The sequence below is a fragment of the Anguilla rostrata genome, chromosome 8 (assembly GCF_018555375.3).
Source record: "Anguilla rostrata isolate EN2019 chromosome 8, ASM1855537v3, whole genome shotgun sequence".
Classification (NCBI taxonomy): Eukaryota; Metazoa; Chordata; class Actinopteri; order Anguilliformes; family Anguillidae; genus Anguilla; species Anguilla rostrata.
This window is the reverse complement of record NC_057940.1, coordinates 53,746,794-53,771,972: the sequence shown is the minus strand read 5'-3', so window position 1 is coordinate 53,771,972 and position 25,179 is coordinate 53,746,794. Positions and strand designations below refer to the sequence as shown.

General features: G+C 39.8%; 2 protein-coding genes and 1 long non-coding RNA gene across 4 annotated transcripts in view; 2 read left to right on the top strand and 1 right to left on the bottom strand.

Annotated features, from left to right (window-relative positions):
- Positions 1–7,628, top strand: part of LOC135262066 (uncharacterized) — a 42,155-nt gene extending 34,527 nt beyond the window's left edge. The window contains exon 2 of the transcript XR_010332093.1: positions 7,475–7,628. The gene's annotated coding sequence lies outside the window, so the exon portion shown is untranslated. The remainder of the gene's footprint in view (positions 1–7,474) is intronic.
- Positions 7,629–8,016: 388 nt separating this feature from the next.
- The window catches only part of LOC135262068 (uncharacterized), a 46,515-nt gene continuing 29,352 nt past the window's right edge, over positions 8,017–25,179 (top strand). The window contains exons 1-3 of one of the 2 annotated variants that reach the window (XM_064348881.1): positions 8,017–8,187; positions 10,311–10,457; positions 12,056–14,502. In XM_064348881.1, coding sequence (XP_064204951.1) covers positions 10,438–10,457; positions 12,056–13,547 — 1,512 coding nt within the window. In that variant the 5' untranslated portion in view covers positions 8,017–8,187; positions 10,311–10,437 and the 3' untranslated portion in view covers positions 13,548–14,502. Of the gene's footprint in view, positions 8,188–10,310; positions 10,458–12,055; positions 14,503–25,179 lie in introns of those variants that run through there. The other variant, XR_010332095.1, reaches the window with a different exon arrangement.
- LOC135262074 (uncharacterized) lies at positions 22,472–23,981 on the bottom strand. The gene is made up of 2 exons (XR_010332100.1): positions 23,048–23,981; positions 22,472–22,731 (listed from the first exon to the last, which is right to left on the bottom strand). It is a non-coding gene; the product is annotated as an uncharacterized LOC135262074 (long non-coding RNA).

Genomic DNA, 25,179 nt, shown 5'->3' with positions numbered 1-25,179 from the left:
TCGAATTTCGTCTGCTTTCGCCTACTATGAATTTAGCCTGCCTGCTCTGTTAAGTATTGCTTCTGGTTTTGGATTCATGCCTGTTTAACTGACCTGGTCTCAGATCCCGTTTTTGTACCTTTGCCTGTTTGGATTTTGGATTGTTTCGGATTATCGACCTTCGCCTGGATTGTGACACAAGACTTTTGCTGGTTCTGTACTCTGTTGTGTGATAATAAATCGCCAAGTATTTCTCGGATTTTTCGGTTCTGTTTCTGAGTCCTACTGAACCTTCTGAACCTGACAAACCTTGCACATGCCATTGAATTATACACACTGATATCCTGACATGGTTTTGAAGGATGCAATTAAATATTTTAATGCAATAACTGTGGTTATGTGTATGATGATTATCATAATAATCACCATCATAATAATGATACATGTATTACAATTAAAATGCAATGCATTAATTAGCAATACTCATCATGATCAATGTATAACACTTGATGAGGATGGTTATTGTTGTTATTATTACTATTATATTAATACTAATAATAATAATTTATTGTTGTTATTATTATTATTAAGAATAGTAATAATTATTATTATATTAGTATTAATATAATAATAATAACAATAATAACCATCCTCATCAATACATCAATTGTTATACATTGATCATAATATAGTAATAATCATTTTTCTATTATTCTAATTAGGGATGCACCGATTTGAAAATATCTGACTGATACCAGTTTTTGATTATTTGGGGGAACATCAGCTGATGCCGATGCTGATGTCAATACCCATAGTTTGGTGGTTCTGCTTCCATAATTTTTTTTGTTTACATTACATTAATTTAGCAGAAGCTTTTATCCAAAGCGACGTACAAAAGTGCATATCATGGTCATTGGACAACTACAAAACACAGGTTCAATAAGGTACAATACTCATTTCGTACAGCTATTTCTTGCCAAACTAGGGCGAAGAACAAGCTACAATATTAGGACAAATACAAATTACAAAAAGTGCTGGAATGGGGGTACATGTAACATGAGTGTCATGAAAGGGGGAATTCAAAGTGAAATGATTCACAGAGTGGTGGCAGTTAGTCCAGGTATAGTCTGAAGAGCTGAGTCTTCAGACCACGGTGGAAGATGGGTTGTGAGGGAGAGTTCTAAGAGGGACAGGGAGTTCCTTCCACCACTGGGGAGCTAGGGTGGAGAAGCTCCGTGATCCCTTTACTCGAGTGGGAGGGGGTGCAGGGCGCCCTGCTGCTGCAGAGCGGAGTGGTCGAGCAGGCGTATAGAATGGAATCATATCCTGCAATTAGATGGGGGCTGTCCTGTTGGCTGCAGTGTAGGTGAGGGTCAGGACTTTGAACTTGATCCTGGCAGCGACCGGTAGCCAGTGGAGTGACCGCAGCAGAGGAGTGACATGGGAGAATTTGGGAAGGTTGAAGATGAGTCGGGCAGTGGCATTTTGAATCATCTGTAGTGGCTGTATGGCACAAGCTGGCAGGCTTGCAAGGAGAGAGTTGCAGTAATCAAGGTGGGAGGTCACCATAGCCTGGACGAGCAGCTGGGTAGAGTGCGTTGTCAGGTATGGTCGAATCCTTCTGATGTTGTACAGAAGGAATCAGCAGGACCATGATGTTGCCTTGATGTGCTCTTTGAGGTCCAGCTGGTCATCTAGGACCACCCCCAGGCTCTTTGCAGAGTGAGAGGCAGTCACTGTGGTGCCATCAATGTGATTGAGAGCTCACGTAGTAGGGAGGTCTTGTATGGGAAGAAGAGCAGCTCAGTTTTGTTGAGGTTGAGCTTCAGGTGGTGGCTGGGCATCCAGGTAGAGATGTCAGCCAGACAGGAAGATATTTTATCATCAACCTGTGAGGCAGAGGGGGGGGGGAGGAGAAGAGGAGTTGTGTGTCGTCTACATAACAATGATAGGAGAAGCCATGTGAATTAATAACTGAACCAAGAGATTTGGTGTATATGGAGAACAGCAGAGGACCCAGTGCAGATCCCTGCGGTACTCCCGTAACAAGGGCATGAGGATCAGAGGCAGACCCCATCCAGGTGATCTGGTAGGATGTGCAAGATAGGAAGGGAACTAAGACAGGGCGGTTCCAAAAATGCCCATCCCAGCCAAGGTGGAGAGGAGTATTTTGTGGTTGACTGTGTTGAATGCTGCAGACAGGTCAAGGAGGATCAGGACAGAGGAGAGGCGTGAGGCTCTTGCAGTGGCGAGTGCCTCCGTCACAGCCAGGAGCGCAGTCTCTGCTGAGTGCCCGGATCGGAAGCCAGACTGGTGAGGGTCTCGCAGGTTGTTCTGATGGAGGAAAGAGGTTGGTTGTTTAAGCACTGCTCGCTCAAGGGTTTTGGACAGAAAACGTAGAAGCGATACAGTTTAAAATCATGCCATTATAAATAACACAATTTTAATTACACAACTTTAAAGTAATGCAGCAATGTTAAACATTTATTTTTTAATTTGCGTTTCTTCACATTCACCCAACATAAAATGCATTCCTCCAACTGAAAGTGCATTCCTAACATATCGGAGGTTACCAGAGAATTTTTTTCAGGCCTGGTGGTACGCAACAAAAAAAACCCTAAACAGACATGCCATGCAGGGTGGCATATTGGCATGGTTAGATGTTGCAGCAGGCGGTCTGAAATGTATATTTGTGTTCAAATTTCTGTTTGCTCTTTTTTCTCAAGACCTAAAACAAAGCGATCATAAGGAGGTGATATCTTAATATGCTGCATTCATTGCATAAAAATAAGCTGTGCAACCTATGCCACATTATAATTAAGACTCCACAATTGCATACAGAGCATGTTCAAATCTTTAACAATGTTACAAACTTCAGTGACAATAAAGATTTTTTTACAAGATTCAATAAAAATATTTGATCAGATTAATTCCCATCAGAAATTCGTTCCAGAGAGTTTTTAGGGTCATATATTTCAGAAGCAGCATTGATATTGGAGGAAAAAACAGGGACACAACAGGCATTACTTTGCACGTGCTACATCCCAGTGTATTATTTAGAATGCAATTATTATTCAGGGATGTTACTGTTTTGGGTTTTTGGCTGGGTATTGCTGGTTATTTGTGTTCCCCTATACAGGTGGAGGTAAACATGCATCCTGTTGCCGGGTAACCTGACTTGGAGGATGCTGTTGCGAAGGACGCACCAACGACTGTCGTGGAGGACCCGTTTTTGGAGGATGCGCGGTGACGAGGACGCCGGTGGTCGCTCGGAGACCGGACCAGATGCGGCTGTAGCCGGGGACGCCGGGGACCGTTGCGGAGCAACGCTTAGGGAAAGATGCGCCTATATAACAGCTGGATGCCGTCATCGCATCAAAGTCGTCTTTTCATCTGCTGCTGAAAGCCACGCCTGACTTCGCTCTGCTCCGAGAGTGCTATCCAACCTTTAAGTTAACAAATAGGTTTAGATTAGTCGCCTTATTCGGTGGTTAGGGTTAGGGTTAGGGTTAGGCCTCTGACCAGCAGAGGATGCTAAAGATCACGGGATCCCTGTTTGTATTGTATCTGTTAGGATTATTATTATTAGGGGTCCAAGCAGCGAAGCTGGTGGAACCCTATTGTATCTGTTAGGATTATTATTAGGGGTCCAAGCAGCGAAGCTGGTGGAACCCTATTGTATCTGTTAGGATTATTAGGGGTCCAAGCAGCGAAGCTGGTGGAACCCTATTGTATCTGTTAGGATTATTAGGGGTCCAAGCAGCGATTATTTTTATTATTATTATTTTTCTCCGCTAAAAGTGTCTGAGGCTCAGCAACCATAAGTTGTAGACCAACCAAATTTGGTAAGTGGGTTCCTATGACCTCCCACTACTCAGGCACTACAAATCACCTATGTCGGCCAGATGGTGGCGCTATAACAAAGGGTCATGCATAAAAGGCCATAACCCCCACACCATAAGTCAGATCAACACAAAACTTCATCGACCTATGCATCTGAACATGCTCTACAACTTTGTTATTGGGACCACCTATGTCCGCCATATTGTTTGCCCGCCATTTTGACTTTTTAGTTGGGGCGTGGAAACTTTCTCCACTAAAATGTCTGAGGCTCAGCAACCATAGGTTGTAGACCAACCAAATTTGGTAGGTGGGTTCCTATGGCCCCCCACTACTCAGGCACTACAAATAACCCATGTCGGCCAGATGATGGCACTATAACAAAGGGTCATGTTTAAATGGTCATAACTCCCACACCGTAAGTCAGATCAACACAAAACCTATGTCCGCCATATTATTTGCCTGCCATTTGGACTTTTTTATTAGGTGCGGTGCGGAAGAGCTGTAGCTCCACATCTAAAGTGTTACAACATCTAGTAAACTTCTTTACAGCAAGCGGCTAGAAGACATCCATGGCGACGCAAGTAATCCGACACCGTAGGGTCTAGTTTTTATCAGTGAGGGGAGGGTCTGAACGTCAGGGAAGCAATGGAAGACAGTGCCAGGCAGAGTGCATGCTAGGCTACCAAAAGTTTGTTAGTAAAAGCTTTTTGAGAGGATGAATAATTACTTTTCTTTGGCATGGATCCATTTGAAGACAATATCGAGTGAGTTTGTTTAGTCTTTGAATCTGTCATTATGCTGAGAGAAATCGTATTCCGTAGATAAAGATAAACAAGATAAACCCGACATTAGCCCTAAAATATACCTATAGAGCAAATTGAAAACGCTGCTCACTGAATAACGAAATAAACGAGACAAGGTTTTTAAAAAATAATACCATGTCATTCTAAGTCAATATCTGGGACTAAACATTGAATAAATATACAATCTTACCATTGGTTTTACGCGTAGAGATTTCCCTTTTGAGACTGAGTGGTCATATATTGTCTTGGACAATCCGTTTGTGAAATATATTTTGTGATGCCTATAAAAATCACTACATAGGGGGCGCACTCTAGAGAATAACAGCATAGAGGCTGGCTTATGTTTCGGAACCGCGCCCTGCAGACACTCCAAAGGACAAATGATTCTTTATTTCTAAATGTCATTTTTTGGCATTTCAAAAAATGAGTTTGTTGGCCTGGCAGCAAGTATAGGGGAAATACCGAATGTGAAAAGCAAAGGACAATTATTTTATACCTGACAGGCGAATGAGAACCAGTTCTTGGATCACAAATAAGCAATAGACTTTTCTCTTTTGATTGACAGGACATTGGAGTTGACCATCGGTTGTTTGATTGGCCGACGGTTGATTGAGAAAATTGTTGGTTTATCGGCTGATGTAGATAGATGCATATTACAAAAGAGTATTGAACCTACATAGCTGTAATGATATTGGTTTGTATCAAGGGGGCCATATGGCCTAAGGTTTTTTGTTTGTGCAGTAAACATAAATATGTATGTACTATCTGTCTATTTCCATCAATGTACTGATTCCCATTGAATTTAACCTGAAGGCAAAGCTAAAATAGAACTACAAGAACCATGAACTAAAGGAAACTGTCCTGTTGTACCATGTAAATCAGTTACAAAAAGCAGAAAATTGAAATTGAGTTTTTTAAACATCAGGCACAGCTGATGCTCAGCCACGATGCAATTCTTTTGATGGCTCCTGCTTTTCTTTTGCTCTCTTTTTGTGGGTTCGTGTTTTTCCTCTAGCTAGCTGTGTCTCAATATGAAAGTGAAAGTGTTTCTGACAGAATAAATATGATCATGCCCCTTCTGCCTCTTCTCCAATGGGAAAGAGAGAATGCAGGGGGTTATTAATTTATTCTTTAAAATGGTAAGCAATTGGTTAAAAAAGCATCAGCATATCCGATTATGGCCAATTAGAACACATTTCTTTACCCGGGGGCAGAAGGACATCCCACCCTGCTCAGACTATATGAGTTAAGAGTCACAGCAAGACACACCTCCTGGGTCTGCAGATGATCCGGCAAACACAGGTGAGAGAGCGGCTTTGTGTGGTTTCTCTTCATTCTTGATGCATTCTGGAGTTTTAGGCTGTTTGGATCTTTGGATCTGTAGTACCGATCGTTTGCTTCACAATGTCAGTGAAGTTAACTTCAAAACAAGCTTATTTATACTCACTTGGGAGTTTGTCATTTGCATACATTCGTAGCCGGATGGTATTTGAAGGAGTTTATCTCATGAGGACTGAACCCGCGTTTACACGGGTTTCCAAGAGACTACATTTGTACTGTAAATCAGAACACTTCAGTGTTCTTTGTTTCCTCTCCTCACTTCCTTATGCAGGAGAGGCAGAGGGTGTGTGTGGGGGACTTGCAATATGAACAACAGTTACTCTTTTTTTTGAGAGAGAGAGAGTTGAGGTATTTTTGCTTGTTTGTTTTCTTCTCATATGTTTGTTTTCTTCTCATATACCTCAAGTAATCACTGAAGTTTATGAGCTTCACTGAGGCTGGTAATTCCTGGTCCCATGGTATCGATCTACAACATAATCAATTTTGCAGATCTGAGAAAGGTGAATCCGCCTGATCACAGCCTCGAACGAAAAAATAGGCAATTTTTTTACATAATACAAAAAAAAAAAAAAAAAATTACGGGGCAGCTGCTGCCATAGTTGTTTCTTCAGAAAGACTTCCTTAAATCACAGCATATGATTGGTTGCCCAGATGATGGACTTTCAGCCACAATGTATTATGGGTCTCTTGAACATTGTGTAAGAGGGATTGCCTACTCCAAAATGCTTGCTAATCCAGTATACATCTGGCACTTTTCGCCTACTCAAATGGAACATGCTATGCAGTGAGAACACGCTATATACTTGTTTTACTAACCAGTAAGTATGCTAAGTACAGGTAGCTTGGAATTTGTAACGCAGCCGTAGTACACATCCAGGAACTTTTTACGTACACAAAACGGATGTACTATGCAGTGAGTTAGTCAGTATGCAGTGCACTAAATTCTAATTTTACGTCACAGTTAGAATGATAAGTACGGATAGTATGCGGTTTCGAACACAGCCTAAGGTGTGTTTTGGGGTCTTTACAAGGTTCTGAATTCACCCGTATCCTTTCATAGGTACCTAGATATGTACTCAACATAAAGCCCACTGGACAGTTTTGTACAGTTGATATTTTGGAGTATTGCAGATTTGTTGCACAGATTGCATTTTTGTCTCTGGTCTGAATTATTTGTTTGTGGGAATGTTGGCGCAAATCTATGGCAAAGGAGTGTTTTAATTATGTGCATCAAATGATACACTAATTGTACTCTGTGTAAACTGAATAACTATCTGCACATCTATTCATGAATCATGAGGACCATTGACTAAGGCTGACAAATTTTTAAAATAATTTTCTCTTCAACTATAATATTATACTGTATCTGTCTCAATGTCCTGGAGGAATGTGTGTGTGTGTGTATGTGTGTGAATATGTGTGCGTATGCGTGTGTGTGTTTGTGTGAAGTAATTGTTATAAAGAACAAAATAAAAACACAAGTTGTTTTATTTCCCTTAATCTTTTAGTTACTCTACAACAAGAGAAGAAGCTACATCTAAGTGGTCAGATGTAATTAAGAACAGTGTACAGATTGCAACAGAACCGAAGCAAACATACCTGCTGAACACAGCCAAGATAGCACTGAATAAAGATGAAACAGCTAGGAGATGCACGTTTAGACGAACGGACCTCAAAAAGAACAGGACAATCATGATGATGGGAGAAACAGGAAAGTCTGCGCTCATCAATATGATGGTCAACTACATGCTGGGTGTAAAGTGGGAAGACAAGATCAGGTTTGAAATCATTCCAGATGAAAGCAAAAGACCTCAAACTGAATCTCAAGCCACTGTGATTACTGCCTATGAGATTTTTGGGCTGGAGGAACTGTCTGTTCCTTTTTCCCTCACAGTCATTGATACGCCAGGATATGGAGACACAAGAGGTCTGGATGAAGATAAAAAAGATATGAAAGTGAAAGTGTTTCTGACAGAATAAATATGATCATGCCCCTTCTGCCTCTTCTCCAATGGGAAAGAGAGAATGCAGGGGGTTATTAATTTATTCTTTAAAATGGTAAGCAATTGGTTAAAAAAGCATCAGCATATCCGATTATGGCCAATTAGAACACATTTCTTTACCCGGGGGCAGAAGGACATCCCACCCTGCTCAGACTATATGAGTTAAGAGTCACAGCAAGACACACCTCCTGGGTCTGCAGATGATCCGGCAAACACAGGTGAGAGAGCGGCTTTGTGTGGTTTCTCTTCATTCTTGATGCATTCTGGAGTTTTAGGCTGTTTGGATCTTTGGATCTGTAGTACCGATCGTTTGCTTCACAATGTCAGTGAAGTTAACTTCAAAACAAGCTTATTTATACTCACTTGGGAGTTTGTCATTTGCATACATTCGTAGCCGGATGGCATTTGAAGGAGTTTATCTCATGAGGACTGAACCCGCGTTTACACGGGTTTCCAAGAGACTACATTTGTACTGTAAATCAGAACACTTCAGTGTTCTTTGTTTCCTCTCCTCACTTCCTTATGCAAGAGAGGCAGAGGGTGTGTGTGGGGGACTTGCAATATGAACAACAGTTACTCTTTTTTTTGAGAGAGAGAGAGTTGAGGTATTTTTGCTTGTTTGTTTTCTTCTCATATGCCTATTCGAGTGCACGTCCTGATATCTTTTAGAATCCCCCCCCCCCTCCATTTTAATGATTGCCTGTATGGCTCTGCTCAGAAATCATTGTTTTGAAATTTGAAGGAAAATAAAAAGCAGTATTGTACCTAGATATCTGTAATGATATTGGTTTGTGTATGTAAATGAGGGCTTTAAATGTTTTGTTTATGGATTAAACATAACAAATGTGTTCTGTCCATGTCCATCATGTTATTGAAATCCATTGCAATTAAGCTTTAGGCAAAGTTAAAATTGAACCACAAGTACCCTGGACTCATTACTTACAAGAAGATAAAAAGTGCAAGTTTTGTAACCGAGTTGCAGTTTCTTTAAATTCACCTCAAGCTGGCATTGTTGTTTGTGTTTCATTTTACCATCATGAGACAATGTCTGCCTCCCTTCCCTGGTCCCGTCGCACTGTCTCTAGGCTGCATTTGCACTGCTGAGGATTTTCCAGGTCCTCCTCTGGGTCCTGCTTTTATTTTGCTCTCTTGTTTGTGTCCATGTTGTTTTTCTCCTTGCTGTGACTCAAAATAAAAGAAAGTTATCCAAAGAACATGTGAGGATGTGAGTGTTAATTTATTCTTTAAAATGATAGTCAAATGGTTAAAAAACATAGGCGATTATGGCCAATTAGAACACGTTTCTTAAGACCAGTATGAAAATACATCCAATCGTGCTTAGACTATAAAGGTTAAGAGGCTCAGGAAGATGCCCTTTTTGGGGCTGTAGATGATCTGAAAAACACAGGTGAGAACATGGCTTTGTCCGATTTCTCTTCATTTATTTGCAATTCTTCTTCACCAGATTGTCTGCTTTACAATGTCAGTGAAGATAACATCAAAACAAGCAAATTTACCTTCAGTTTGTAATTTACATACATTTGTAGCTGGGTGGTTTTTGTAGAAGTTTATCTCCCTAGGACTGAACCCACATTTAGTACACAGGTTTCTGAGAGACTACATTTGTACATCAGAACACTTCAGTGTTCCTTGTTTCCTCACCTTGCTTCCTTACGCAGGAGAGGCAGAGGGTGTGTGTGTGACGGACCTGCAACATGAGCAATGGAAGCTAACTTCTGATTTCAATGTACATCAGTGGGGTTTAGTGTCAGGCTGGTGCGGCGGTTTGGACCCAAATGCAGAGGCAAAAAAGCAACAACTCAAAATGAAGGGAACAAAAGACTTTACTTACACACAGGAACAAAAGGGAACAAAAAACCTCGCAGGGCGACCTTCAACAAACAAAGAAAAATTACAAACAAACATAGGAACAAAGAAAATCCAGAAAATTCAAAACATGGGGAACCCAGAACATGGGCAGGAAGGCATGGAGCAGACTTGAGGAGGGGAGCACAGAACAACCAAACATAACCGCAAGAATCCAGCACCTGAGTCAAGGGAGGGGGAAACTTAAATAGAACACAATGACGAGACACAGGAGGGCACCATGAACAATCAGGCCTCGGAATGTAATGTAATGGAAGGGGAAGGGAAAACGACAGCCAGAAAACAATGATTGGACAATTGGAAAGAATCATACAATTAACACAGGGGGAGCAGGACACAAAACAGAAGTGCCGCCATCTGGCGGCCCAACAGGGAAAACGCAGACAGAAACACAGGACCATGACATTTAGTTTGTCAAACTAAATGACTATGTTTTTTTTGGTCTCTTTTTCAGGTGCAGGGACAGTTCCTCTCATGCACATGGATGCCAGTTTCCCGATTGAGTTTTCACGACTTTCCAAAAATTCTGTCATTGTTTTCTTTCTGTGATTCAAAGAGGACTGGTAACTGCAAATTCTGGGATGGCACAATCTCACACAAGGTAATATGTGACTGCAGTTTCTACAGTACACATACTGTAGAGGTGGTAAACGTAATATTGCTGTACGGTAGCTTTCAGATATTCAAAAGTTGATAGGTTCCTTTTAGGTGATGTTTATTGACCGGTAGCAAACTCTACAGATTGTCCAACGAGAACAGAGTATACACAATAGAATAATACAAAACCTCCAAACAGAAGGTAAATTATGGTGTTCATACCAACATCAATTATATGCACCATTCGAATGGACTCTTTACTTCAGTTTTCTCTAGAGCTTAAGCCTACATTGTATTTTTGAGTTTGTTGGTGTGCGTGTGTGTGTGCATGTGTGTGTGTGTGTGTGTGTGTGTGTGTTTGTGTGGTGAGTGATTCTTCAAAACGGAAAAAAAAACACAAGAAAATATATTTCTATTAAACATGTAGTCAGGCTAAAATGAGGGAGCTAAATTAATCAAGTGCCTGAAGTAATTACCATTAATAAACTGCAATACCTGAAGTAACCCCTGAAGTTTATGAGCTTCACTGAGGCTGGTAATTCCTGATCTCATGGTATCGATCTACAACATAATCAATTTTGCAGATTTGAGAAAGGTGAATCCGCTCGATCACAACCTCGAACGAAAAAATAGGCAATTTTTTTACATAATACAAAAAAAAAAAAGAATTACGGGGCAGCTGCTGCCATAGTTGTTTCTTCAGAAAGACTTCCTTAAATCACAGCATATGATTGGTTGCCCAGATGATGGACTTTCAGCCACAATGTATTATGGGTCTCTTGAACATTGTGTAAGAGGGATTGCCTACTCCAAAATGCTTGCTAATCCAGTATACATCTGGCACTTTTCGCCTACTCAAATGGAACATGCTATGCAGTGAGAACACGCTATATACTTGTTTTACTAACCAGTAAGTATGCTAAGTACAGGTAGCTTGGAATTTGTAACGCAGCCGTAGTACACATCCAGGAACTTTTTACGTACACAAAACGGATGTACTATGCAGTGTGAGTTAGTCAGTATGCAGTGCACTAAATTCTAATTTTACGTCACAGTTAGAATGATAAGTACGGATAGTATGCGGTTTCGAACACAGCCTAAGGTGTGTTTTGGGGTCTTTACAAGGTTCTGAATTCACCCGTATCCTTTCATAGGTACCTAGATATGTACTCAACATAAAGCCCACTGGACAGTTTTGTACAGTTGATATTTTGGAGTATTGCAGATTTGTTGCACAGATTGCATTTTTGTCTCTGGTCTGAATTATTTGTTTGTGGGAATGTTGGCGCAAATCTATGGCAAAGGAGTGTTTTAATTATGTGCATCAAATGATACACTAATTGTACTCTGTGTAAACTGAATAACTATCTGCCCATCTATTCATGAATCATGAGGACCATTGACTAAGGCTGACAAATTTTTAAAATAATTTTCTCTTCAACTATAATATTATACTGTATCTGTCTCAATGTCCTGGAGGAATGTGTGTGTGTGTATATGTGTGTGAATATGTGTGCGTATGCGTGTGTGTGTTTGTGTGAAGTAATTGTTATAAAGAACAAAATAAAAACACAAGTTGTTTTATTTCCCTTAATCTTTTAGTTACTCTACAACAAGAGAAGAAGCTACATCTAAGTGGTCAGATGTAATTAAGAACAGTGTACAGATTGCAACAGAACCGAAGCAAACATACCTGCTGAACACAGCCAAGATAGCACTGAATGAAGATGAAACAGCTAGGAGATGCACGTTTAGACGAACGGACCTCAAAAAGAACAGGACAATCATGATGATGGGAGAAACAGGAACAGGGAAGTCTGCGCTCATCAATATGATGGTCAACTACATGCTGGGTGTAAAGTGGGAAGACAAGATCAGGTTTGAAATCATTCCAGATGAAAGCAAAAGACCTCAAACTGAATCTCAAGCCACTGTGATTACTGCCTATGAGATTTTTGGGCTGGAGGAACTGTCTGTTCCTTTTTCCCTCACAGTCATTGATACGCCAGGATATGGAGACACAAGAGGTCTGGATGAAGATAAAAACATTGCTCAGAATCTGTACACATTCTTGAAATCTTTAAGTGATGTTCATCAAATAGATGCAGTTTGCCTCGTGGTAAAGGCATCTCAATTTCGCCAAAGTCCCAGCCAGAAATACATCTTTGATGCCATTCTGTCTGTCTTCGGGAAGAACATGGAGAAAAACTTCATGATTCTCATCACCTTCTCAGACTGGATGCCACCTCCAGCTCTTAAGCTAGTTTCTGAGTCTGGTGCACCTTTCCTCAAAGATGAAAATAATGAACCTGTTCACTTCCTGTTCAACAACCTTCCTCCTCAGATGTTTGCTAAGGAATACGAAGAAACATATAAAAAAGCTTGGGATAATGGAGCAGAGAGCTTCAGAAAGTTTTTCAAAACTTTGGATAAAATGGAACCGCAAAGCTTGGGGGAGACTAAAAAAGTCTTGAAGCAACATCAGTGCTTGGAAGATTTTGTCTCGAGATTGGAGAGTCAGATCAGGGATGTGGAGGAGAAGCACAAGGCACTTGAGGACGTTCAGACAACTCTGAAAGAGTACAGACAAGACTTGGAGAAAAATAACTTTGAGTATAAATACAATGAAGTTGTCAAAAAGGAGGTCAAAATTGACAAAAGCATGATTTTCTGCCCTGAGTGTGTGGCATTATGCCCCCGATCTTGGGTTCCGCAGTCCATCAAAAGCAGCTGTTCAGCCTGTCCCAAAAAATGCAGCTACGCGGTCCACAAAACCAATGAAAAAATATTTGTGGAACAAAATGAAGAAAAAACTGGAACTCGTGAGGACTTGAAAAAAGAAGCTGAAGGCAAAATATCTGCAGCGGAGGAAGAGATGTCCAAGTGTGAAGAGGAGTTGGAGCATGCAGAGGATCAGAAAACAAATCTCATAGAAAGTTGTTTTCAGTGCATTCTCCAGCTCAGGGACCTTGCTCTGAAGTTCGATTCAGCTTCTACTCGTCAAAACATTCACAGGCTGATTGAAATGCTGAAGAAGAACAACGAGGCAGAGATGGTGGAAAAGCTGCAGAAGATTCTGGAAAACACTGCATGAAGAGACAAACAGATGTGGGGAAGACATTTGTAGCTGTGTGCTCGAATGCTTTTCTTGTACATGTAGTATGGTTAAAATTATGTTATGCACAAACCTGAACACCTGCGTGTATTTACCAAGGAAATCCTCTGATGCTATCCTGTCAGCCTTTATTAAAGGTAAATATAACTTTACTTTGTTTGAAGGTTCTCCTCCATTTACAAAACTATGAGGGCTAATCAGAAAAAAAAAATTATTTAAATCATAGAAAGAGTGTGGAATTAAATTTAATTACTGTTCCCACAATAAGCAATTGGTTGGTCGACTGAATCCATCTCATCTTTAAACTGAAACTCAAAATATGACATACTGAATCTTTTAATGTACTATGGGGTGCTTTGTAGATTAGTATTTCCCCAGGTCCTATAATCCTGATCAGAAATGAAGATGTGCACAGGCCCAGATCCCTCAGAGTATCTGTTTTGGTAAAAAAAAAAAGCCTTTAAACTTAAACTGCTTTGGTGGGAGGGGGAAGAATATATATATGCTCTGCTTTAACTAGTGACAAAGATCATTATTTGTTCAATTAATATAGTGAATATAATCAATCATTTACTTAATTTCCAACTACTTCCTGTTCAGTTTGCTTTTACAGGACTGTCTGAGTGATATGCACTGCAGAACTTGCTTGACATGTGAATACTTTTCCACACCCACTGAATTCCACTAAACCCTAACCCTGTGTTGGGTTCCATCTTGATCATGTTCCTTTTGTAAAATCTCACGGATTCTATCATTTCTGAAGCTCTTCCCATCTTCATTTCAGATGTAACTCTCCTCTCATTCTGACACGTTATTTCAGTGCTCCTACACAAAGCACTGAACTCATTGTTTCATTGTCTCCCTCATTGGTGGTCATGCTGTACTGAACAAGTGCCTCAAATATAATAAATTGTTATTTGTACTAATCAGCACAGCACTGATCTGTGTTCTGTTCTGTTTATATTTGGAAGGGAAGAACTATTCATCAACAAAACCCACACATCCTGAAAGCACACTCCTCCTGAACAGTCCTTATAAAATGATGAAAAAACTCTAAATATATAACAAAGGACACTGCAATTTCTTATGAGTTCCAAGCCAGACCTGTCAATCCAGCAGCATACAAGCACATTTTTAATGAATAAGAAAAAATCAACATGTTAAATGTCATATAATTTGATATCACATAACATTAAAGAGACAGGTTGCAAATATATTTTACGATCCCAAAAAGCTGCTGCTGTAGTGCAAATTCAGTTCCTGAAACAAAAAAACAGATAACTAATTTTGCATATCACACAACTCAGCTAGTGCAGAACATATGTAATTAAAACGTGTATCTTCTCCCTGTGTTCAAGTGGGTTTCCTCCAGTTTCCTCCCACAGTACAAAAACATGCAGGTTAGGTCAACTGGAGACTCTATATTGCCCCTAGGTGTGTGTGTGTGAGAGTGAATGGAGTGTGTGCCCTCTGGTGGACAGGTGTTCTGTCCAGAGTGTGATAAATAGTATAATATGTGCTTCAGAGATACAAGTGGAATCCTTTTTTAATGATAGCCAGAGAGGATCCCACAACACTTTCAGGAGTTCATTGATAATGTTGATTATAAAATATGATTTTGATTGTGCTAGTCTCGTATGCAGTTTATTGCCATGCATCACCCAGATAGATGCTGTGCATTAGTGCTGGATGGCAGATGAACCTTCCACAGATTATTGAACACATCCTTACATGCACATTCAAACCTAAAAATTATAGGTGTAGCAAATTGAAGTAAAAATTTGATGGGGGGGGGGGGGGGGGGGGGGGCAAAAACCCACCCTCTCTGAAGCGGAGTTTCAAGATGGCCGACTCACCACTCCTGTGGCACAGCCCACAGACACAGAGCGCGGTTTATTTACAACTGGAACTGGAAACAACAGAAATCATAAAAAAGAAATGTCAAATCTGTAATGACATTGCTTTGTAGCCAGAGGAATGCATGGCCTTAATTGAAATATTCTTGTTTTTGTTTCTGTATTTGACATGAATATTAATATATTAGCTGTCCATCAAATTATAAAAATTTATTCAGGTCAATGCTATATGATCACCCAAACAGCGTAATCCAATTTTTTGCACCTTTTACACATAAATACATTTGTAATTTAGGGAAAAAATAATGCCATTTTAAATACAGTCATACCATGTTCCAGTTTGATTTCTCCCAGTTTGATTTTTTTTTTTTGCTTTCCTGAAAAAATACGTGCATTTTTACAGGGACATTATTAATCTTATTGTCGTAATGCCATCAAGCGACCACTAGAGGGCGCACATTACCCTTTCCTCGTGTTCCTGTCTCATTTCACTCTCCCTGATTAGTTCTCATTACTGCATGAGTGGTTTTTGGTTGCTGCAATTGTATCTCCTGTTAGCGTAGTTCTGCTCAGCTGCTCAGTATTTAATAGAAGATGCACTAATCACGGAGGTGAAGCTATCCACATTATATAAATTTAAAGGTCTGAAATAGAATAAAAAGCAGTTTTAGACCTACACTGCTGCAATTACATGTGCGTAATATTTCAATTGTGACTTTAATTGAAATATTCCTGTATTTGTTTGTGTATTAATCGTGAATATTAATGTTTAAGCTGTCCATCATTTTTTGAAATAAATGAAGGTCAAAACAGGAAATCAGCAAAGCAAAGATGACAGGCAAAAATCGGTGGTCGGGAATACAGGCAAGATCAATCACGAGACAAACTAGCAAGAGAAAACCACTGAAAACAGAGGCACAATCCGGCACGGAAGAGCAGGGAAACAGAGAATAGAAACCATGTGAACCAGGTGAATGCAATGAGTGATTAACCAGTGCATGAGAATGCGGCCAGAACAGATGAGTGATCAACTGAGGGGAGAGAGTTAGAGGAAACCACGCCCATACTACAAACCGAAACAAAGATCGTGCAGGAGAAAAACAGATAATCAACTAAAAAGTGAAGTGAAACAGAAACATAACACACACACCAAAAAGAGATTCCAGTTAAACAAAAAGCAAAATGAAACTGGTGTCCTTTATTATTTGAGAGCTGAAGTTTAAAAAAAAAAAATTCCTATATGAGTTGAGACCATGGTGTACTTTAGAATTTAGCTCATTCTATAACTGATAAAAACCCAGTTTTGAAATAATATAATGTATAATAAAAAGAAGTATTAGACCTCGGAACAAAAGACAACATTTTTTTGTTTGCGTCCATCCATTATCTACGATGCTGATTCCTGGCCAGGATCACAGGAGGGCCAGAGCCAATCCCAGCGTGCATATGGTTGAGAGGCAGGAATACACCTTGTACAGGACGTCAGTCGATTGCAGGGCACACACAATTCACTCATGAAATTATTTCCATGGCCAATTATCGTTAGACTCTCCCAATCAGCCTAACCTACATGTTTTTGTGCAACCCTTCTGAAACCTTGTCACTTTACCTTTCAGTTGGGGTTTGGATTCATTAAATAGAGTGGGCTGTGAACAACCTTGTAATTGTACTGGCAATCAGCACAATGAAACTGAATTAAGTAACCACTTTCTTCATGTTTTCAGTACCTATGGCAATGACAGTGTCAGACATCTGTTTCACCATTTGGCTGTTCTCAGCCATAGGAAGCTTCAAAGCTCTCAGCCAGCATACCTGGAGATAGGACACAGAGCAGCAACTGGGGGATGGCCATTGGAGGTGTGAATGTGTGTCCGTGTGTGAGTGTGGGTCTGCGCGTGCATGTCAGAGGGGGTGTCCATCCTCTCCCCCCTCCTCTCTTTCACTAGATAAAATATGTGGCTTTTGTTAGAAGCCTGTTCATTTTTGTTTGGGCAATTTGGCAAGAAGTCAGTTTGTCAGATGTCAGCATCTGAGTTTTGTATCCAAGTGTGGTTTTCTATATTTAATCTCTGGTCTTTTGAAATATTCTGCTGTCTTTTGGTTTTTTTAATTTTGGGCTTGACACATCCTTAGATTACTTTGAGTGGACTCTTATAGGACCAGCAGCAGAGATAGCACAGCGGAGGGAGGGGGGGTCCATTTGATTTTATATATTTTATAATGTTAAATCAGTCAAATGCTTATTTTGAAACCGTTCTTGGCCAGTAGCGTGCTTCACTGAAAATTCTCAAAAACCCACAGGAGTGTCATACAAGTCCACAATCATATAAAAAGTTGACCAGTGCAGTCTGTGGAATAGTTTACTCTAGTGTGTTGAGAATGTTGTGTTGTCCTCCTCTGACCAGCCATCCCCACACCCCAGAACCCTCTGTCAGTTTTTTGTTGGCTGGACCGCAACAGCGGGGCCAGCCCTACAAACGTGAATGTCTGTGACAGACTGAGTGAAGTTACACCATTGGTCGGCCATGTTATGAAGTTACACCATTGGTCGGCTGGATCACGGATCATACTAGATTTCAACCTGGTCTTGTTTCATCTGACCAGAGAACACTCCTCTAAAAGGCTAGATCTTCGTCCTGGTGATCACTTGCAAACTTTATCCTGGCTTTTTTATGCCGGTCTTGGAGTAGGGGCTTCTTCCTTGCATGACAGCCTTTCAGGCCATGGCGACGTAGGATTCTCGAAATGGTGGATGTTCCTGATGCCTTTAACTCCTTCACCAATTCCTTTGTTGTTGTCTTGTGGTTCAGTTGAACCTTTCGGACCAAAGTTCATTCAGCCCTAGGAGTTAATTTGTACAGATGCTCGCATTACCTTCAGTAGTTTGGAAATTGCTTCAAAGGAGGAACTGGACATGTGAAGGTCCACTATTTTTTTCCTGAGGTCTTGGATGAGTTGCTTGGATTTTCTCATGGTATCAAGGTCAGAAAGGAAGTGGCTCTAAAGGTAGGTCCTTAAATACGGCCACAGGTGCCAATTAACTCCCAATGAACTCCTAATTATGACAATTGGTCAACCAGAAGCTTCCAAAAAGTAATTACATCAATATCTGGAATCTTCCAGACTGTTTAAAGAACCAGACAACTTGGTGTATGTAAACCTTTGATCCACTGGAATTCTGATATAGTGAATTAAAGCTGAAATAAATTTGTCTCTAATCGATTGTTTTAAAGTGACCTCTGATGTGAACAAAGTAAATGCTGTAATTGACTAGCCAAAATAAATGTATGGTAACATGAAATGTGCAGAGTGTTGAAAAAATTAGTTTGAATATCTTTAGTCTATGTGAGTGTAAACCTTTGGCCTCAACTATGTATTCAATTGATCCATCACCTGTTCTTTCTTCTCCCTTCCAGTCAGATGCTTATTATGAAACACTGGTGGGAAAGTGCTTCACTGAGAAATATCAAGAACCTACAGGAGTGTTAGACAATTCTACCATCATCTAAAGCTAAATCATTTTGAACACTCAGTCACATGACCAGTGCAGTCTGAGGAATAGTATACTCCAATAAGTTTGTTTTGTTTTGTGAGGGCGTTGTGCTAAGAAGTTAAGTGATTTTAAACATTCAGCTACATGACCAGTGCAGTCTCAGGAATAGTTTACTCCAGTGTGTTGAGGGTGTTTTGTTGTCCTCCTGTACCTGGAGCCTAACCTGGCCCTCAGGCCACAGTGGAGTAGATCACATGATGTCTCTCCCCTTGCGTGCGAGGCCTCTCACTTCAGTTTTTTGTTTCACCTGAGCATGAAGACAGCATGGTTCTACTCATCAAAGTCTAGATTGAAGAGCGTGATAAATAAATCAGTTGAATCAAGTGTTGTAGAGTTGGGCTAAAACAGAAACCTACAACGAGACTGGCACTTTTCTGATAAGATTGGACACCCCTGATGCAGAACATGTATTCAAAACAGAGATGCCCACGTAAGTCCTGCATGATACCGTATCAGCCTGCTGTTGTTTGTTATTTTGGCAGCAATTTTATATCAGATTAGCTGTGTTTCTAAGTAAAAGTCCATGAGGGTGAATGGAATTTTCTGAAATCTGTGGGTCATTATTGGCAGACGTGACCTCAGGAACTGGTACCAACCGGTCGCTGACAAACTGGCTTTTAATCTCATATCTGAAGATCTTTATCTGTGTTTTTGATGTTGCCTTCTGTTTCATGCAGAGTTTGATGTGTAGAATGTGAATGTGGTTAAGCCCTTACATATGCTTACAAGGGATTAAGGAAAAAAAGATATTATTATTATTATTTTTGGTTTTTCTTTTTTTTAATTTCATATTGCATATTAGTTTCTCCTCTTGGTTATTTTCTTCATTAGTTATTTTCATTAGTAGTTAGGATAGCACCTATTCTAGTGGTCTGGTTGCGTGAAATAGAATTGGGAACGTGCCCTTGCGTTTGATTGGGTAAGGACCACTCGGTGGAGCACAGAAGAAGATGGCAGGGTTTGCTAAAGAGATGTATGTTATGTAATCTAATTGTGTATGCTCTTTTCTGATATATTGTGAAATGTTACATAATCAATAAAGTTGTTTAAAAACCCTAAAACAATTGAGGAGGTCCACTGCTGCGTTACACCCGTTTCTTCTTGCTTAATTTTGCACTTAAACAGACAGGGCCCCCGATCAACCAGCGCGATATGAAATGCGAACCCTAACCAACTGAGATCTCCCATTCCCTGGGCAATTCAATCAGCAAGTGCGTGTTTCCCAGTGTAGTGACCGCCTGCAGTCGGCACTGGTGTGGCCCAGATTCAAGCTGAGGCCGTGGGGCTCATCAATGCAGTAGCGACTTAACCGAATGATTCACCTGGCAGCTGCAGTTCTATTTTAGCTTAAATTGTATAATTTCAATAACATGGTGGAAATGGACAGGTGATACGTTAATGTTAATATTTATAGTAACATTGGGCCCTCGCTCAAGCAGCGATAGCAATATGAGATGTCAGTTAGCTGCAGATGTCTGGGATGTGGGAGTCGCGCTTCTGCAGGAATTATCGACCAGATAAACCTGTTGCATATTTCTCTAGCATGTTGAATACACATCAGAAGGCATATTCTCCCATAGATAAAGGAGTTTCTAACAGAATAGGGTGTCTGCCTTTTTTATAGATCACAATCCTGTAGTTTTCATGGAGATGGTTAAAAACAAAAACCAGAGGTTATTTCAATGACCACTGCAAGTACCACCTTACAACTGGGGATCCATCGCATTGCCGGTAAAAGGATTATCACTGCAGGTGATTTGAGTTTAGAGTTTGACGAGGTCACATCACAGTATAACTGTGTTGTTTAGCTCTCTCAGGAGGCCATTTAGGATGAATGTAATTTTCTGAAAAATCAGCTCTTTTTATCTCTTTATCAGCAGATAGGCCCTCAGGTAAATAAACTATGACTTGCCTGTCGCTGACAAACTGGATTTTAATCTCTTATCAAAAGGTCAGTGCTTTTATTTCTATTGCCCATGTTGCTTTCAGTTTCATTGTAAGTCACGGCCATCTCCACTCCCCAGAACCCTCTGTCACATATTTTTAGTTACATCTCTTGTAATTGCAAGACATACAGCTGCTAGCATTATTTTTATTTAACCCTTAAAGCTGCACCGGCCGGAGTGGGCTTATTTGCATTCATTCTGTTTTTGTTTCACTCAGTCTGGTCACAGTGCACTCTGACATTTTCAGACCCTTTGCAGCCCTATTGGTGATCATTGTTAATGATGAACTACAGTATGTGCACACGTATAACTATACAATATCCTAATTATGAACTGACTATATACAGCATTCAACTGCATACAAGGTTTCCTGCAGCAATGTATAGTCAAAGCAGCCCATCTTGACTAAACAATGGTATCACCTTGATTATTTGTAACACAAATTACCAGCAATTTTCTGCTTTCTAAAAATATAACTGATAACATGAAACCACAGAACACACGTTAATATTACTGGGATATAATAACAAAAGTATTTTTGTGGCAGGAGCAGGACATTCTTGGTGCTAAATTTTAATCTGATAAGAAAATGTTTTCAATGTACAAAAATGCCAAGTTTCTCACACATACAAAGCATTGTCTGTATCTAATTAATTCAAACTGGAGGGGTGGTGTGGTTAGGCCGCCATCTGCAGGCGAAGACGGAGACCACAGATGTAGGCCATTGCAGTAATTAGTAACTCTTTATCTGTTCTGCCTGCAGTGAGACCAGGGGCTGGAATGAGATGCACATTGGTGCTATATATTGTTTATTCCCTTCTCCTTCTCCTGAATGCACAATAAAAGCCTGTGTGTGTCTGAGACTTGCGAACTACGTGGTTTGTGGAGAGAGGAACACCAGAACCTGTTACACTAGGCTTGCCATTAAAAATATTGATATCAAAATGATGCCAAGTTACCAGAAACAGTATTGGCTATCTTTCCTCACACAAATTAAACAAGCTGTATTCCAAAGAAATTCTACCCAATTTTTCTACCCAAAATTGTTTTTTGATATCAATACTTTTAATGCCACGCCTAGATTTAGCCGGTTTGAATTAATGCCTTATAGATAGTGCTTTGTGTGTCAGTAACTTGGCATTTTTGTATGTTGAAAATGTTTTAAATCAGATATAATTTCTTTTTGTACTGTGTTTTTTATGTGTGAGAACAGTAATTCATGTATAAATGTAGGCTATGACAAAGATGCATAAACATAAATGCATGCACACACATAGCCTACTTTCTGAAAGAAACACATATGGATTCAATCATTTTTCCTTTAGCTGGATATATATACTGAAGCAATGCAGGTTAAGTATCTTGCTCAAGGGTAGAACGGCACTGTCCTACCAGGGAATCAAACCTTTTAGGTTACCAGACCAACTCCTTAGCCATTATACTACACTACGGCTCACTGCTGTCCCTATTTTTAAATGGAAGTGTTTTTAATAATTGTTTGCTTGTCAATAGAGGATCTATGGGGTTAGCCAGGAATAGTTTATTCCGGTGTGATAAGGAAGTTGTTATTGTTTTGTGAAGACATTGTTATTGTTTTGTGAGGACATTGTTATCGTTTTGTGAGGACGTTGTTATCGTTTTGTGAGGACGTAGTGCCGTCCTCCTCTGACCATGGGCTAAACTGGCCCTCCAGCCACAGTGGAGTAGATCACATGGTGTCTCTCGCCCTGAGTGTACGGCCTCTCTCTCCAGTTCTGACGGCCCAGAGAAGCGTAATGAATGTCGCCTGCTTCGATCGTGGGGTCTCCCTGGAAACACAGAGGAACACTGAACAATTGCTCTGCCATCATAATTTCATATTCATATGACTCAATTTGCAGTTGCATGAAAATGAATCAAGACTGTGTGTATTGTCGATACAGATAATTCAGCACTACTAATAATAGCCAATAATTACTCTTCACTAATGTACATCTGTAAGAGGTGCATTTAAAGTGTATGTGGTAACAAATACATTATTAGGCAACAGGTGAATTTTTGAAATTCTATTCACATTTCCAGAGGTTTTTCTTCTCAAAGTTATTTTTTTTCAGTGTGAACTTCCAGCAGGTGAGCTGTACTCACCTGTGTTTTGTTCTGTGGTTCTTCAGTAGCCATGGTAACAGGATGTCTGGCTACTTGAGGGAAGAACACTGACTTATAGGTCTTTTTAAAAACTCTTTTTAAATGTTTTTACTTAATGTGTTTTATCATCCATTTATTAAATAGCTCAGATGAAACCCTGATGCACAACCAGTTAATTAAATATACATTCAAACATTTTAATATATTTTTTAATACAAGCAATTTGGCTTTAAAGGCTTGCACGTGTTTGGGTATAATCTCAGTGCCTGTCCTCCAATTAACAAGACTCTCTCGCCTGGAGGAGATAATTACATCATATGAATGTCCTTTGTTAAAATATTCCCTTATGATTTCAATCTCCTATTCCATCCTTTCAAACTCAGTTTAAAATTTGTGCAAGGACACTGCTGAGAGTAGTACACAAGAGAAAAGGAAATTACAGTGAACTGACTTGAGTTCTGTCCAATCACAAACAAGAAGTGATGTTACATTACATTACATTACGTGTTGTCCCACCTTTTCCATAATCTGCAATTTCGTTGTGTTTTCTCTTTTGCTGTCGCCCTTTCATAAAAAGTAATGATCATATGCAGCAGCTCAGTGGAGAGAGTTTTTACTCAAATGTTTAACACAAGATAAAATAATGATTAATGAAATGCTTGCAATTATGCATTTTTTCACGTAAGAGAAAAACTGTTCCTCCTGCAGAAATCAAGCCAAAACATGGCGTAAATTTGTTTTGGCATTGGATATTGTTTTATTAGTAATGGCAATATTTTTGTACTTGATGACAAATGATCCAAAACTCGCAGAGGTAGTTTGGACTGGTTTAGACAGACAACTCGAGAAGCGCCAAATCACTGACAGGTCACATGACTGTTATGTCTGTGTTACAGCTTGTAAACAGCAGGGGGCACTGTGAGCTGGGCGGGGGGGGGGGGGGGGGGGGGGGGGTTATGCAATCAGGAAGTGATAAGGGGCTGAAGTAGCACCAACATTAAACCTCAGAAAAAAATTCTAAATTCAAATTGGGAGTTGCCTGACTGAAAAATTTTATGAATGCGTTCTGAAATTATGAAAATCAATTTGCAAAAGTTCGACGCACAGCTTATACATTAAAATTCATGATTAATAGACAAACCAAAACAGGAATATTTCAATTGAAGTCCTGTGTTCCTCTGGCTGCAAACCAATGTAATTACAGCAGTGTAGGTCTAATACTGCTTTTTATTCTATTTCAGACCTTTAAATTTATATAATGTGGACAGCTTCACCTCCATGATAAGCGCATCTTCCATTAAATACTGTGTAGCTGAGCAGAACTACGCTAACAAGACATACAAGCTCAGTAAGCAAAACCCACTCGTACGGTAATGAGAACTAATCAGGGGAGCGCGCAACAAGACAGGAACACGAGGGAAGGTGTGGAGGAAAACCCTTTCTTAGGTTCGGTGGGTGAGTCGGTGATGCAAGAATAAAGAATAGAAATTATGATTTCTTCTAATAACCTTTTTATTCTCTTCAATCAATAATCCTTCTCATGTACGTAGGCCTACGGGAGGTCTCCAGTACCATAATGACACATAGAGAGCTTCTTCGCATTATGTTTTACATCCTTTTTATACAACCAGATCTCCTCCTATCCTGATGTATCTTCCCTTTAAAATAACCAATCCCAGCCTAGGTCAAACTTATGTTTCATCAGTTAGTTTACCAATAACTATTATATAATCTTCCATTTTAATCAATAACAAATATTTCACTGCACACACTTACAGAGGAATTTATATGCATGACTTGAATAACAAGTATTTGTCCTCATGGTTAACAATTGTTCCATCTTCCAGTTCCAAAGTACATGCACTTTACATGCATTCGCTACATGCTGTAATCCAACTGAAATATTGACTCATATACACACCACCATGTTCTAACAAACTATGTTTATATCATTACTGTTGCTGTGATTACTTTGATTTTCATTCATTCATTTTAATAAAATATAATCTATACATTTACTAGATATAGCAAATCAGTTCTTTCTAGGTCAGTATCCTTCCTCTTCTCTTACAACTCAAAGGTCTTCTGCACAAGACTGTTTCCCAACAGAAGTTACTTACAAAATTCCACTA